The sequence below is a fragment of the Anopheles arabiensis genome, chromosome 2 (genome assembly GCF_016920715.1).
Source record: "Anopheles arabiensis isolate DONGOLA chromosome 2, AaraD3, whole genome shotgun sequence".
Taxonomy (NCBI): Eukaryota; Metazoa; Arthropoda; class Insecta; order Diptera; family Culicidae; genus Anopheles; species Anopheles arabiensis.
In genome coordinates, this window is record NC_053517.1 from 48,980,601 (window position 1) to 48,996,845 (window position 16,245).

General features: G+C 48.3%; 4 protein-coding genes across 8 annotated transcripts; 3 read left to right on the plus strand and 1 right to left on the minus strand.

The window, feature by feature from the left end:
- The first annotated feature begins 2,260 nt into the window (after positions 1-2,260).
- Positions 2,261-4,401, plus strand: LOC120895924 (synaptic vesicle glycoprotein 2B-like). 2 transcript variants are annotated; one of them, XM_040299662.1, is made up of 5 exons: positions 2,261-2,642; positions 2,720-3,004; positions 3,085-3,499; positions 3,573-3,989; positions 4,068-4,401. In XM_040299662.1, exons 1-5 carry the CDS (start codon positions 2,366-2,368, stop codon positions 4,231-4,233), a joined length of 1,560 nt encoding a protein of 519 aa, XP_040155596.1. In that variant the 5' UTR covers positions 2,261-2,365; the 3' UTR covers positions 4,234-4,401. The 2 variants fall into 2 exon arrangements, with proteins under 2 accessions (XP_040155596.1, XP_040155597.1); XM_040299663.1 differs by having other exon boundaries at positions 2,539-2,642; positions 2,715-3,004.
- Positions 4,402-5,895: 1,494 nt separating this feature from the next.
- Positions 5,896-7,981, plus strand: LOC120897482 (synaptic vesicle glycoprotein 2B-like). 4 transcript variants are annotated; one of them, XM_040302414.1, is made up of 6 exons: positions 5,910-5,982; positions 6,125-6,361; positions 6,432-6,716; positions 6,796-7,201; positions 7,260-7,664; positions 7,737-7,981. In XM_040302414.1, exons 2-6 carry the CDS (start codon positions 6,247-6,249, stop codon positions 7,903-7,905), a joined length of 1,380 nt encoding a protein of 459 aa, XP_040158348.1. In that variant the 5' UTR covers positions 5,910-5,982; positions 6,125-6,246; the 3' UTR covers positions 7,906-7,981. The 4 variants fall into 4 exon arrangements, with proteins under 4 accessions (XP_040158345.1, XP_040158346.1, XP_040158347.1 ...); XM_040302411.1 differs by having other exon boundaries at positions 5,896-6,361; XM_040302412.1 differs by having other exon boundaries at positions 5,896-6,361; positions 7,751-7,914.
- A 558-nt stretch (positions 7,982-8,539) lies between these two features.
- Positions 8,540-9,484, plus strand: LOC120893397 (uridine diphosphate glucose pyrophosphatase NUDT14-like). The gene is made up of 2 exons (XM_040295242.1): positions 8,540-8,855; positions 8,925-9,484. The coding sequence occupies exons 1-2, from the start codon at positions 8,552-8,554 to the stop codon at positions 9,365-9,367; spliced, it is 747 nt and encodes a 248-aa protein (XP_040151176.1). The 5' UTR covers positions 8,540-8,551; the 3' UTR covers positions 9,368-9,484.
- On the minus strand, positions 9,485-14,741 carry LOC120893396 (NADP-dependent malic enzyme). Its single transcript, XM_040295240.1, has 4 exons — positions 14,351-14,741; positions 10,844-12,245; positions 10,460-10,754; positions 9,485-10,376 (listed from the first exon to the last, which is right to left on the minus strand). The coding sequence occupies exons 1-4, from the start codon at positions 14,368-14,370 to the stop codon at positions 10,213-10,215; spliced, it is 1,881 nt and encodes a 626-aa protein (XP_040151174.1). The 5' UTR covers positions 14,371-14,741; the 3' UTR covers positions 9,485-10,212.
- Between the last annotated feature and the right edge of the window lie 1,504 nt (positions 14,742-16,245).

Consider the following 16,245-nt stretch of genomic DNA (forward strand, 5'->3'; position numbering starts at 1 on the left):
ATTCTTGACTGTCGTACGGCACGTTATTCGCACAATTCCCGAAGGATCCACTGCCTACTGCTGTCTTGGGTGTCCATTGTTTCCCTGCTATTTTTTGCCAGCATGGGTGCAACACACGGCCAGAAAGAAAAAGGGTCCGGCAGGTGCCGTGCGAGATGTCCTTACCATATAAGTCGCGGCCGTAGCAACGTGTCGCCATCCGCGTCGCCAGCATATTAGCAAAACGGAGTTGGCCCGGACGGATCATAAAACGGTACACCAAGGATGTGGCACAGACAGACCGGAGAAAGGACATTGAACTGGCGCGGGATGGCTTAAGCATTGGGACAGCACAAGAGAGCCAACAAGGACACGGTGGAAGTGTGAAGCAGACAGAACGATGGTACCTTCTCAATACCTAACGGGTTCGTATTGTTTGGGGCTCCCGGTTTATGTCCATTTTTGTGAATGAACGCCATAAAAGGACTGTGAGCATTGTTTTGGATTGGAGGCATCGAAAAACATCGCTCACTATTTACACACCGATCACACAGTGACGCTGTATGGTGACATCATAAATCATAACCTGTTCGTGGTACATGAAATTTACTACGGGAAATTCAAAACCTGGAGGACTTTTATGCTTCAGTGTAGAAACATCACTTGGCCTCCGTCGTAGAAAACGAGTCGGGTGCGATAAGATAGATAACGAACTGAGTTGTAAAAGGGCACAGGGTAACATAACAGGCCGCGGTGAGTATGATCTGGGTCATCAACACATGGTCAAGTGTTCGCTAGTTAAGCACCCTCGAGAGCAGCGTCTGTCCTTCCGACCCCTTCACGTCAATGCACGCAATATGTTGCACATTAGGGTGCGGCCCTCGGAAACGCACTCGCATACGATTGCTTCCGAGTGTCACAGATTGTGGAACAATAATTCAATTATGATGCATCGCACTCATATCGCCCTCCGCCCTTCCGGAAGTACGTTCATCATCGGCCAATTCTTTGGAAAGCAATTCCCCAAGGAGCATAAGCGCGGAAGCAGTCGGCCAGATGTAAAGTGGTGCATCTTTCGAAGGATTTACCCCGTCTGTTTGGTGTATTCCGCTTTTCTCCGCCCACTTCGTAGGATGGTTTGTAAATTGGTCGCTTCTAACGATGCCGCAGATACCACCGACGACCACCACCACCAAACATGAGCTCGTTTTACAGGTCGTGGAATGGCATGACATTAATCGACTATCAGTTGAAACACAGACACATACACAGGAGGGCGTTATGATCGTGAGCTGCCGGTGTGTGCCTGTTGCGCCCAGCATCCCGCGCAAAAAAGGGCACGTTCACGAGGGAAGCTACAGTTGTCCGCTTGTACTGCTTCTTGCTCATGCAACTCTGCCACCGTCTCTGGCTTCTTGGGCCTCTTTGGGGTAGTCCCTTCAGCCCCGGAGTGTCCCTTCTAAATAGCGACCGATTTCTACCATTTCCCCAAACACGACACCAAAACTGTTTCGCTGTTGGGTGGGATGCATTCGGAATGCAATGCTCCATCGCATTGTGGCCAATAATCGAGCACCGAGCACGAAGTTTGTGCGCTTTTCGCACCGAGCAGCAAATTGTCTGGGAAATCTGAAACACTGGAAGGTGAGCTTCTTGCGCTGGCTTGCTACAAGGAAAGAGAGACAGAGGGGACAGAATTGCATTTACAGCGCAATAGAAAAAAGGGAGGGCAGTTATGGAGTGTATGCAGTAGCATAGACAAGGGTGCGCGTGCAATAGGAGTAAACGAAAGGGATGTTTGGACGGCAGGGCTTGCCAAACGATGCGATGGAAATGCGAGGGTCCACGACACGCCTATTAGAGGGCGACTCAAACTGCGTCCAGCTGTGGTTGTGCGCTGTGCAAAAGAACATTTGTTGTGCAATTCCTGATCTATCTCACACAGTGACGCCACACTTTCTGAAATAGCCGGCACCATGGCTTCCTGTAGTAAAATTTGTACTATTCACCTACATTTGATCCGCTATATTGCGTCCCCGAAGCGCTCCTTCTTATCGCGGCTGCACGTTGATCGTCACCGTGTTTGCCGTGATTTTGAACCGTCATTCATCTGCTCACGAGCCGGTACGCCTGAGGTTGCAAATCGTACGCGACCACCCTGTGTTGTGTGTATGCTCGCGCGCGCGCTCGCACTGATAAGCTCATCTTGGCTGTGCCAAAGTACTGCATGCGCCCGCTATTTACACTTACGACTTTAAATAATCGCACTCTCATCACGCAGCAGCAGGCCAGCGGGCGGATAGCTCACGCGTTTAGTTTCGCCCCAGAACCGCACCAAGACGGTCACCCTCATTGAGCAGAAACCGCAGAACGTCCGAAGTAGCAGATGGCCCCATCGGCAGTAAGCATGGTATTTACGGTGGAAAAAACGGTTGGTGCGTTGGAAAAGGGACAGAAACCGCCGGGCGGGCATAGCTTTGACGAGGCGCTGGAGCTGGCCGGATTCGGGCGTGTACAGATCGTCCTCTCGATTCTAGCCGGACTCGGCATGATGGCATCGATCAACGAAGCGATGGGCATGAGCATCATTCTCCCCGCCTCTCAGTGCGATCTCGATCTGGACGCTGGCGAGAAGGGTATAGTTGGAGGTGCTGTGTTTCTAGGTGAGTTTCAGTTCCCGACAGAGTAGTAGAGCTGGTGTAGAGTGTGTGTGTTTGATGTGACTCTTTGCAAAGTGTAGGTACAATGTGTTCGTCCTACTTCTGGGGCTATCTGGCTGATACGAGGGGCCGACAGCTGATCTTGAAGTACGCACTGTTTGCGACCTCGTTCTTCGGTGCGATCTCCTGTCTGGCGACTGGATTCACGTCGCTGCTGGTGCTCCGGTTTCTAACAGGTGTCTGTGTTGCTGCACCTGCCTCTACGGTGTACGCTTATCTGGGCGAGTTCACCACTCCGAGCAGACGGAGTCAGATGCTGTCATTTGCTTCAGTTTGGGGAGGTGTCGGAATCGTTTACGTATCATGTAAGTGAATTTTGAAGGCCTGATATGTGTGAGCGTAAAGGTAATCGAGCTGAAATTTCGGTTTGTTTATTCTACTCCAGTGGTCGGTTGGTGGATACTCTCGTACGACTGGGTGTTGACTATCTCCGACTCGTTTGAGTTTAAGCCATGGCGATTGCTGTTTATCATCAACACGATGCCCGGCTTCCTGAATGGCATCGCATTCTGCTTCTGTCCCGAAAGTCCCAAATTTCTTGTCTCACAAGGCCGAAATGAGGAAGCACTCGAAATACTGAAAAAGGTCTACAAGCTCAACAAGGGCACTGACAGCACCGATGGCTATGAGGTGACCTCACTGCGACTTGATCCGGAAGACGCGATCACCCGAGAGCAGAGTGAAAACGGTTCTGGAGGACTGCTGAAATCGATGGTCCAGCAGACTCTACCGATCGTGAAGCTGCCCTACCTGGTGTACTTCGTCATCTGCTGCGTACACAACATTGGAGCGTTTGCAATGTAAGTGCATGAACCAATTTCACACATCCTAGATCGCAAATGAAAAACACCAAAACCATCGTCGTCATTTCAGATACGGTGGACTAGGGCTGTGGTTCCCGGAGATTATGAACCAAGTATTCTCGCAGGACGCCACACAGATCGAACGAAAAGTTTGCGCCATACTGCAGCGTAACGAAACCCTACCCGTCACCTCGGACGTCGTGCTCTGCGACGATGAGGTGAAGATCGAAACATTCCTCTATACACTGCTGCTGGGCATTATTGGGTGCATATATGCGCTCATCACCTCGGCTGTACTGGGCCGAATCGATCAGAAGGTCATGATGGTCTTCAACTGCATCGTGGCCGGTGTGTCCGGTATTGCGCTACAGTTCATCACCAACGCGTATGCCGTGGCAATCCTATTCTGTCTCGAGATAGTGTTCGCCGGGTACTGTGTGCTGCTGGTGAACGCAAACGTGGTGGCCATCTTTCCCACGAACGTAAGGTAAGTTCGTCGACAGGTAGCCATGTGTTAACGACAATGTATTTAAAACCCAAAAATACAAAATCTATTCTATTCTAGGGCGATGGCCGTTGCTCTAACGAACATGATTGGGCGATTGAGCTGCTTCGTAGCGAGTGCTGTGATAGGGCTACTGATCCTACAAAACTGTCCAGTCACGTTTTACATGCTGTCCGGGTTGCTGTTTCTATGTGCGGGTCTTACATTCCTGTTGCCAAAAAAGTGACACCGTACGCGCACGCACACATTAAAGACGGAAGGGGGAGAATGCTAGCCAAGGCGAACTTGCTAGTTTAAGGTGCCATGTACTTAATCACATTATCATTATGTAAATAAATCTTCCACACATTCCAAAGTTCACCTTAAAGCGTGATGTTGCTTCGCCCACTTGAAAGCTGAATTGTTTTTTTTTATGATTTCCAACGTGAAGCCAATTGATATGAGATAATGAGGTGTTGAATTTTATCTTTGCAAGCAGGTTGAGTTTGGAACAAATACTTTCCATCTCTAACGTCGCGTGATGGAGGTTGCATTCGACAACTAGGTTATCTAATAGTTTATCAACTGATCTTCATGCTTTAGTCAATAATATCTACCACTTAAACTACGATTGACATTGAACCATTTCGATATAGTTTACAGTGCCAAGGATTTATTGAATAGATGACGTTTTAGCTTTGATTATTTTTGTTGCCTTATTGAACATGTGTATCTTTTTAATCTCGTTACGCTTTATTGCACACATATGCAATGTATCCTTGGTAATAATTTTGTCTTCATTCTTGTTGAATGTATCCTGGTGCGTACTTAACTCGAACTGATTTTTTGACAACGATGTACTAACCAAGGACGGTCCCGTGGTACAGTCGTCAACTCGAACGACTCAATAACATGCCCGTCATGGGTTAAAGCCCAGAATGGACCGTCCCCCCGTAGCAAGGATTGATTATCCGGCTACGTGGTAATGAATTAAGTCTCGACAACCTGTATAGGCCGGCATGTCCGCGTTGGACGTTACGCCAAATAGAAGAAGAAGTGCTAACCAAGAAAGTGTTCTCGTTTTACGGCAACAAACAAAACTAGTATCAAAGCAAAACATCATAATTATTCATTATTCATTACACATAGCCTAAGAAGTACTGCCGATACGATTAAAAGCCGACTTACTCAAAAATAATGAAATAAATAAGTAAATAAATAAATCATGTGTATTAAAATCATGTTTGATGGATTTACGAATTGGTTTATCTCAAAACTGTAGTTTATTTTGTTATATTTGCCTTATATTTGGGAAATAATTAGATCAATATAACATACATCGCACCCCCAGACTTACACTACAAAGATGACGTTTGTAATTACGCCATTCTACATGTTATAGCACTCATATTTCAAACCAAAATGCAATGACTTTTATAGGCTTTACTTAACGAGCTGTGAAAACAGTAATACACGCATTAAACAAGTAAATGATATTTATGAACTAGTAATCCACTCTAATCATCATCACACAGTTATGATGGTAATAACTCCCGTCAATCAATTACTTTAACCGACACACTTCGAAATTATCAAATATGATATGATGTGATTTTTACATATAACAATATTTTTCTTTTTGCAACCACCTTTATATTTTGAATATTTCAACTTCTCTACCCCAATCCAACCATTTTCATCGTTGAACGAACCCGAGTGAACTGGCGCCGACTCAAAGTTATATTACTCAATAGCACAAAGAAATGTGTGCGCTTTTATCAAAGAAGTTAGGTTTTCGCTGCTACACTGGTTCAAATTGATTATAAACACCGATAAGCATCGAACAAGATCGTTGAACATATGGCTAACTACTGGGTAATGGGAAAGAATTCGTTTTAGTGCAGTTTAGACGTTTTTAGCTTGATGATGTTAAAAGATTGGCTTTGCGTAATTGCAGACAAACGCGTCCTCTATTAACTACTGGTTGTTGAATCATGTATAGTATCATATTAGTGTTTTGAATATTGTGTGCCAACCATACAAGCCCGTACACCTATTTGTAGCCTGTATACAGTGAACTGAAAAGTATACTCTCACAAAGGCAATTATGGAAAATGGTTTACCAACTCCACATTCAGATTTACCCATTTCGGAAGCAACAGTACGTAAAGCCCAAAATGACCATACCTTGGACGAGGCACTCCAGTTGACGGGCTTTGGAAAGGTGCAGCTCATCCTGTCGGTACTTTCTGGTGTCAGCATGATGACGGTAGTGAATGAGGCAGTCGGTATCAGCATCATTCTACCCGTAGCACAGTGCGATTTAAGCTTAAGTCCTTGGGAGAAGGGTATCCTTGGCGGTTCCATGCTGTTGGGTGAGTGTGAAGCGCATTGAAGATTCGTCACCAGCACGTGGCTACATAGAGTTCTATTTCCATTCAAAAGGAATAATGGTTTCGTCCTACTTCTGGGGCTATCTGGCTGATACGAGAGGACGCCAACGGATCTTGAAGTACGCACTGTTCGGGACTTCGTTCTTCGGTGCAACGTCCTGTCTGGCGACTGGGTTCGTGTCGCTATTTTTCCTTCGTTTACTTACCGGTGTCTGTGTTGCTGCACCTGCCTCTACGGTGTACGCTTATCTGGGCGAGTTCACAACCCCGAGCAGACGGAGTCAGATGCTGTCGTTCGCTTCCGTTTGGGGAGGTGTCGGAATCGTTTACGTATCATGTAAGTGAATTTTGAAGGCCTGATATGTGTGAGCGTAAAGGTAATCGAGCCGAAATTTCGATTGTTTATTCTACTCCAGTGGTCGGTTGGTGGATACTCTCGTACGACTGGGTGTTGACTATCTCCGACTCGTTTGAGTTTAAGCCATGGCGTTTGCTGTTTATCATCAACACGATGCCCGGCTTCCTGAATGGCATCGCATTCTGCTTCTGTCCCGAAAGTCCCAAATTTCTTGTCTCACAAGGCCGAAATGAGGAAGCACTCGAAATACTGAAGAAGGTCTATAAGCTCAACAAGGGCACTGACAGCACCGATGGCTATGAGGTGACCTCACTGCGACTTGATCCGGAAGACGCGATCGCCCGAGAGCAGAGTGAAAACGGTTCTGGAGGACTGCTGAAATCGATGGTCCAGCCGATCGTGAAGCTGCCCTACGTGGTTTACTTCATCATCTGCTGCGTACACAACATTGGAGCGTTTACAATGTAAGAACACATATCCCATATGAACATGAAAAGGATTATATCCCCCAATCGGTTGCAGATATGGTGGGCTAGGACTGTGGTTTCCGGACATTATAAATCACATGTTTTCGGCCAATGCAAAGGTAGAAGGAAATAAGGTCTGTAACATTCTGGAACAGAATGGAACTCAAGCAATTGGCATGGAGCTTTGTAATGATGAAAGTGAAACATTTTCCTACACCTTAATATCGGGCGTAATGAGCGTCGTTCAAGGGATTGCCGTATCGCTGGTGCTTGGAAAGATTGATGTAAAAATTATGACAATGTTTAATTTTACTGTAGCTGGAATTTGCGGTGTTACTCTGCAGTTCGTCACCAACCCGTACGCAGTAGCGATCCTGTTCTGTCTGATGATCGTATTCGCCGGTCACTGTGTAGTGCTGGTGAATGCCAATGTGGTGGCCCTTTTCAACACAAAAGTAAGGTACGGTTTGCAGCTATTTGGTGTACATGGTTATGCACCTGTGTAAAAGAATGACCCAATTTCACATTTCAGAGCGATGACTATAGGATTGACAAATGTGTTTGGAAGATTGAGTGGCTTTGCAGCAAGCTCGCTGCTTGGGAATATGATGCTTGTAAACTGTGAATTAACACTTATTATATTGTCGTTACTGATGTTCACATGTTCGATTTCGGCAATCCTTCTGCCAAGCAAACGATAGTCTAGATATTGTGTGGTTTAGATATTTGTTATTTAGATGTTGCCAATAAACGTATCAAGTTATTTCATTTGTCATACATTACGTTATTTTTAATGTTTTGTCCCAAATACTGTCAACTCACACGCCTTAACAACATGCCCGTCATGGGCTCAAGACCCGCATGGACCGTGCCCCCATACGTAGGACTAACTATCCTGCAATAGATTATTAATAAGTCACAGAAAGCCAAGTCCACTACTGGTACAGACAAGCTTTGACCGACAACGGTTGTGCCAACGGATGTTTCTTTTTAATTTTAGCTGAAAATTTGAACGTTGCATAATTTTGAATCACCCACTGTGTCATAGATGAGCTACCACTGTGCCACGAAGCGTTTCTGGAGCTGTTTGACGTTTGAAGCGTTTCGAAGAAAAGCGGTTGTTACCAAGATAAATATACCATGAACTTTTTTAATATTTATTTAAATGAATCACGGAGAGCTGCTGTTGTTTCATGAAAAATAATAGAGAAATGCATTTGGATTAATTTAACATAAACCATTCCTGTCCCATTCGACCAAAACTACGGTAATGTGGCAAATCACGAGGTGCTGCTATATGTATCTTGTGCGTTGCTATTTGTTGTCCCGTTTTTTGTCTTGGTTGTTATGTCAATAATATTTATTTTTCGTTATTTGTTCAAGGGCAGCATAACATGTTACCGCAGTAGTGCTGTGCGACGAGGACTACATCTAAAAGCTTGCCAACCCCGACCAGCAATGAATAACATTACCGACATACACTACGGGCCACTGCCGGCGGATTCGCCCTACGTGAAGCCGTTCCGCTTCCACTACACGCAGAACGGGAAGCAAAAGTCGTGGGACCTGCTGAAGGTGCACGATTCGGTGTCGATCGTGATTTTTAACGTTACCCGGAAGAAGCTGGTTTTCGTCAAACAGTTCCGACCTGGTAAGTACCGTCAGACTCTTTCCACTTTAGATTGTCTCCAGCTTTAGGCTCACTTTCACCCGTTTGCAGCCGTTTACCATGGCATCATCAGTGGCGATGGGGTGGAGCCGGGCAGCATCGACATGAAGAAGTACCCGCCGGAGCTTGCCGTCACGATGGAGCTGTGTGCGGGCATTATCGATAAACCGATCTCCACGATCGAAATCGCCCGCGAAGAAGTACTGGAAGAGTGCGGCTACGACATCCCGGTGGAGCGCATCGAGGAAATCATTCGCTATCGTTCGGGTGTCGGAACTTCCGGTGCCGAGCAGACGCTGTTCTACGCGGAGGTCACGGACGAGGACAAGATCGCTACGGCCGGGGGCGGAGTGGACGACGAAATTATCGATGTCGTTGAGTACGATCTGGAGGAGGCTCGAAAGCTCACTGACAAGGGGACGGTAATAACCAGCCCGCCGTCCTTCTTGTTCGGATTGCTCTGGTTCCTGACGAACCGTGCTCCAAAGAACTAACGTACTGTGATAGAGAGAGAGAGAGAGAGATATCCGGAGCCATCCACAGGAGGCATTTTCCGTTGTTTTGCGAAAGCAAATAAAATAACATAACACTCACGTTCTCCTTCCAGAGCATTTAACGGTGTCTGACAGAATGGTTCATTTTATTTCAAGTATCGAATACCGAATCGATTAGCTCGGTAAGTTTTTCTTGCTTTGCTTTTAGCCGTATTTTAGCCTTGACAACAAACGAGTGTGTGTGTGTGCGGATGTGTGTATGGGTGGCAGCGCTAGTCGGTTCAACTCCAGCAAAACTAGACGAATTCCATTCAACATAGTTAAACTATTTGCTAGCCGCACGTTCTCCGTCTGTGTAGCAATTTCGTTCCGTTCCTTTTTAAGCAATTTTGTCTATAAATCGGACCGATGAACCTCGTTTGCCGAATCCGGGAGCACTGTGGTGAGACAAATTTCCAACCAATCACATAGGTTAACAGCTAATCGTAAACGGGAGTGGATCTTTTGGTTAATAGGTAAAAAAGGAACATAGTTACACATCTCCCACGTTATCTCTCTCTCTCTCTTTCTCTACGGTTGCAGTCAGCTTCCGGGATTTCCGGGTCGTAGTGGCATCACCCGCACGCACACAAACGCCGGCAGGATGGCAGAATGGTAAGGTAGTGGTGGTGGGACTGCTGCTGCCTGTCGTGCAACTGCCTTACGAACAGTGCGCAAAAATGGTTTAAAATAAATAAATGACCTAATTGACGCTGACAACATAAATACTGGTGGAAACTGATGCAGATGGAAATTAATTAAACTTCCCCACCAAAGGGCCATTGTTGTGCTGCCGCCGCAGCCTATTATGCCTGCAGTTTGGTCGGATTGATTTCCCGCGTTTTCGATGATTCGTGCTGCTTCGGCCATGGCCAGGTGACGGGCATGGCGCTCTGGTAGTTGTAGTTGTACAGGTGCGACTCAATGTACGACTTCTTGTCCTCCGGCTCGGGGTAGGTCGAGGCGAGACCTAGATAAAGAGACGCGGTAAGTTAGAATTTCTTCCAAATCTTCCAGGCAAATCTTCCACCACTAATCCACCCATTTGCTTACCCTTCTGATATGCGTAGTTCGTAACGCCGACTGCGATATCCATCGAACACTCCTTAATGGCACTTAGCGGAGGGTAGAGCGAACCCTTCTCGAGGTCCGCCTCGGATACGTGGTCCGCGACGACCTGGGCAGCGATAAGGAACATGTCCTCCGGGATGTGGTGCGTGCCGGTAACGATGACACCCAAAGCGACGCCCGGGAAGATGTACGCGTTGTTGCCCTGGCCGGTGATGAACGTCTTTCCGCCATACTGCACCGGCGGGAACGGAGAACCCGACGCAAAAATGCACCGACCCTGTGGAGGAGAGGAATGGTCGGTTGTAAATTTGAAACAGCTTCAGCAACAGCCATCGGGAATCATCCCACAGCCCACCCCAAACGTACCTCGGTATTATCATAGGCCGCCTGTGCCGTACACTCCGCCTTGGAGGTCGGATTGGACAGGGCGAAAATGATCGGCCGCTCGTTGAACTGGCCCATCGCCTGCAGAATCTCCGGCGTAAACGCGCCGCCCGCCGCGGACGCACCGATCAGCACCGACGGTTTCACCTCCTTCACCACGTCGGCAAAGTTCTTCATCACGCCGTGATCTTTGGCATAGTACGCTTTGTGCCCGCCGAGCCGACCCTCCGGGCGGCCCTTCGCCAGCAGACCGTCGATGTCGAACATCCAGATCTTGTCGCGCGCCTCCTGCAGGCCCGTGCCCTCCGCCTGCATCGCTTTCACCACCAGATCGGCAATGCCGACGGCCGCCTCGCCCGCACCCAGAAACAGGAACGTGTTGTCCGAGATGCGCTTGTTGGTGATGCGCTTCGCGGCCAGCATGCCCGCGACCGCGACCGAGGCCGTGCCCTGGATGTCGTCGTTGAACGTGCAGTAGGTGTTGCGGTACTTGTCCAGAAAGCGGAACGCGTTGTGGTTGCCAAAGTCCTCGAACTGGATGAGCGTGTTCTGGCCGTACCGCTTCACGACCGCCTGCATGAACTCGTCGATAAACTCGTCGTACTCCTTGCCCTGCACGCGCTGGTGCCGCAGCCCAATGTACAGCGGATCTTCCAGCAGGTCCTTGTTGTTCGTGCCAACGTCGATCACGATCGGCAGACACTGGTGCGGCGGGATGCCGGCGAGCGCGGTGTACAGCGCCAGCTTGCCGACCGGGATGCCCATGCCGCACGCGCCAAGATCGCCCAGGCCCAGGATGCGCTCGCCGTCCGTCACGACGATCGCGCGCACGTCCGGTTCCGGCCAGTTGCGCAGCACGTCGAACACGTGGCCCCGGTCGTTGATCGTCACGAACAGGCCGCGCGGTCGCCGATAGATCAGGCCGAACTTTTGGCAGGCCAGCCCGACGGTGGGCGTGTAGACGATCGGCATCATCTTTTCCACGTCCTCCGAGATCAGTCGGAAGAACAGCCGCTCGTTGCGGTCCTGCAGATCGACCAGGTACAGGTACTTGTTGAGGTCTTCCTGGTAGCGCGAGATCGAGATGCGGCACAGCTCCAGCTGCTCCTCCTGCGACTTGAAGCGTGCCGGCTGCAGCCCGTGGATGCCGAGGATCTGGCGCTCCTCCAGCGTGAACGCGAGCCCCTTGTTGAGGCGCGGATCGCGCAGATGGTCGATGCCCTGCACCATCGACGGCACGATGATGTCGCCCGTCACCTCATGGTAGTCGCGCGCCTGGAACGCCTGCACCGCCGCCGATGTGGCCGCCTTGGTGAGCGACTTCTTCGGCGAGGCGGTCCCGACCAGCGTCCGCAGCGCGTCCACCGTCTGTTTCGCGTTCAGGCTAAAATGGTAAGACCAAAATGGGGAAGGGTGTTAAATAACGACCAAACCTTTCGGAACACTGATGCACCCGCTCAAAGACCGGTTAAAAATAAAAACAAAAAAAATCCCGCCCCATGGTTGCCCTTGTTGGCGAACGCTCGCGAATAGAAATAGAGAGACAAGCGAAGGGCTCGACCCACACCAGCACCGGGAACCTTGGAGCAGGTTCGACTCGGATACACGGAGCAAATGATTTTCCGCCAGTGTCTCTTTGTTGCAGGGCATCCTCATCTCATTCAGCTGATCATCTTAGTGTGAGCTTCTTTGCTAAGGTCGAGGTTTTCGTCTGAAACCACTCGGAGACATACACACCAAATCACGTCCCCCTTTGCTGCTGCTGCTTTGGTTTGTTCCCGCTTGTTCTATTTTTGGTCCAATGTTGTGTTGTGGACGACAACAGTACCAAACCGTGCGGCTAATCGAAGTAGGCCCCTGAAAATAGATTCCTTTGCCGGTGGGGCTAAGTGTCGGCACTGGTGTGCAAATGCTTCCAATGTTGCCGATTCTGCACATTCCGATGTTTGCATAATTCTAACGCAGCAGGATTGTGGGTTGAATCTCGCTAAATCCGGTCCACCCGGAGCCAGTCCAGCCGGTCGTGTGCATCGCAGTGCTGTGCTAATATCATCTATCAATCGATCGCACAATCAACTTATATCGCCCACTTGACACTCATCATCCGCGCGCGGGTAAGTGACCTTTCTCGCGCTTTACCCGTGCCAGCAGTATCGATCGATGCCGTGTGCCATTAGTGCCCCGAAGGTGGTTTGTTTACCACGATTGGGCGCGCGGGGGCGAGTTTCACCTTTTTGCTTGTACGCATGTGCGTGGCAGGAAACTCCGAAGCATCGAAGCAGCTGTGGGACCGGAGGCAGATAAAGTCGAACAGGTCGAACTCGCTCGCTGTTTGATGCGCCTCTTTCAAGGTCATGTGATGGTGTGACTGTTGTCCAGGGCAGGGGCATATCTCGCGCAAATAGATACCATCGTACCACAACACACAAACACACACACACACACACCTGCACGGTTATCCGCGGAGGAAGATTAGCTGGCTCGTGGCAAAAGAGGGTGGGAGGTGGCTGCGATGCAATTGGAGGTGAGCAATTTTCCCATTTGCTGCGCCACTCCTGCGCCTCACTTCAGCATATCTTTATCAGTCCCTCGCCCCGGTCCCCGCACCGCCAGCGGAACGGAACGGAAATGGCAAGGTGCTGCTGTGTTTCTGCTCCAATAGCAGCATCGCTCACATGACAAACACGTACTGCCAGAGAGCGCGTTACTCATCCGTCATAGCTAGCGCGTGCTTCATTTTAGCGAGAAGTTTTATCTTTTGGTTTGCCATGCCCGTTTTATCGCACTGCCACCCGCTGTCGCTGTCGAAGGTATCACGTTGCAGTGCATCAATTAATTCAATTGTATACAAACATTTATCCCTGCCCATGTGTACCCACCCCACCGCACCACACCCGCTCTTGACAGTTGCTATCCAACACGCGCTCTCTGATAAAAGTAAGTTCGACACAATCCACGCTTTCTTCTTGTCTGCCTCATCCCCCCTGGCAGGCAGGCAGGCAACGCATCTGGCCATCGTTTGCCATTTGTGCTGCACTTCCTAAAACGAATGCCAAAACGATGGGGATGGGTCGGAGGTGGAGGTTTTCGTTGCACGTTTAGGTCACTTGCGGGGAAAATTGGATACACTTCAAATCAGTTACGTCATCCTATTTTCTCGCACACCGCATACACATTTACACATACACACACACATATGCGAGCGCTGCTGGGAAGGCCAATCGGGCAAACCGTTGCTTTGTACAATGTAGGTCTCTCCCCGTCCGTTCTTCTTCACACTTCCATCGATACGCAGTTTCACACGCGTGGTGATATTTCGCCTACCCTTTTGTCTCCTCGTTCTCGGGGACTCTGACGTGGGGAAGAACGGATGATTCCCCTTTCGAATGGGTAGCATCCTCCCGGTGGTCGTAACAATTGCACCGCTCGACTTTGCTACGATTACAAAACACACCGTCAACGTAATTGGCAGGTTGCTTCTCTACTTACATAACGCTTCGAGCCTGCATTTTTCGTCCTTTTGCTGTACGCACGGCAAACGTGTGTGAACCGGTTGGTGAAAGAGCTGTGCGGTGCTTGCGAACGGTGCTGCTGCTGCTGCTGCTCCGTCAATTCCGTGAACACAGACGTGGGGGGAAACTAGAGCGGACGGTGCGAGCTTGGATTGCGTGGCAGCGTACTCCGGGCGAAGATCCTACCGGGTGTTATCCTGCGTGCCAGACCAAACCAGACTAGACGACCTACGACACACACCACAGAATGGCTTGAGACCACACTAGATTCCTTCGTTCAGACGAGACGCGTTTGCTTCTCTTGCGGCTGGCTGTTCGTTCTTTCCTGCTTCTCAGTGCCTGCTAGGGGTGCTCGCAGAACCGCGACAACGCGTTGTGTGCGAACGGCGCTCGCAAATATCGTACGGCGAAAGAGAAAATAGAGCAACGGTTGGATCCGTCGGGAGCGAATAAATAATTCGCAAAGAGCGTAAATGCTCTATTCGGACGGATGCTCTCGCATGCGGCACTGTGGGAAGATTTGGAACGATGAGTGGAAAGATAGTGTGTGTATATTTTTATCGACGGAATATCGTTCTGCCCATGATGTTTACCAATACCCATGAGTGTTGCATGTGAAACAAAGCGATTTGTTTCATGTTTCTTTGTGGTAGAAACAGTTTAAAAAGCATTTGCAAACTAAAACGGATGCATACTCTCCCATCATTTTTATGGACAAATACGTGAACAGTTTATGAAAAAAATATAAAAAGTTGAAAATGCTGTCATTGAACAAATGTTGCCGCAACATATTCTTCGACCAGGGCCTAAGAATATTCTTTAACAGCATTTTATTTGTACCTATTAGTGATGGGCGTTTCGGAGCGCATCAACGTCCCGGAGCCTTGGTTGGTGACTTTTGCCCGGAGCCGGTTCCGCACCAACAGCTCCCGAGTCGGATCAGCATTAACGGTTCCAGAGCTGGCTCCGCACAAACGACCCCGGAACTTGTTCCGCACCAGCGGCTCCGGAGCCGTTAATTACCGTCATTAATATGCCTTTTCAATGGCAGCGATGGGCAGCGCAATGCGGTGCAGTTTGAAGCCGGCTCCGGAGCTGTGGGTGCGGAGCCGTTGGTGTGGAGCCGGCTCCGGAGCCGTCTTGCCCATCACTAGTACCTACACTAAAATACTTTCCCTAAAAGCAGGTATTACCCGATATACGCCATACTCGATATACGAGATTTCGCTATATGAGATTTTCTTAACATAACACATAAAATAAAATTTGAAAAGCAAAATAAATGTCCTTTCAGTCGAATTTTAGAAACCATTTTAAAAGGTACACAATTGTAATATGCGGTTCAAATCAGATAAAAAAAACTATTTAAGTGGCTAAAACCTATCACTCAACATAAATAATACGAAAACTTGCTATAACTTGACTAAACATCTCGAAATTCGACTTACGCTAATATTCGATATACGTTATTGCCTCCGGTCCGCATTAATAGCGTTTATCGGCGAATACCTGTTCAAACGTATGATTAGTATCAAACAATTATATTTGAGGAATTTGTTATTTTTTTCAGTTTGCGTATGTATTTTGCGGTAAACTGATAGCTAGTACTAGCGATGGAAAATTATTTAAAACATAACTGAACTAGAATCTTCATAGAAAGGAACTCAACGAATAAACAAATGTTTTATGGAATATGTTTTCTTAGCTAAAGTTTTTTTTGTTTTAAGATGTTGCAACAATTATTAAACAAAAAAAAACTATTACTAAAATTATGTTAAATACCAAATAGGGTTTATATTTATCTCGTATATTCACGGTGCGTATGCAATGATTTTTTCAATTTGTGTCAATTGATTGATTTTGGCCGGTTTG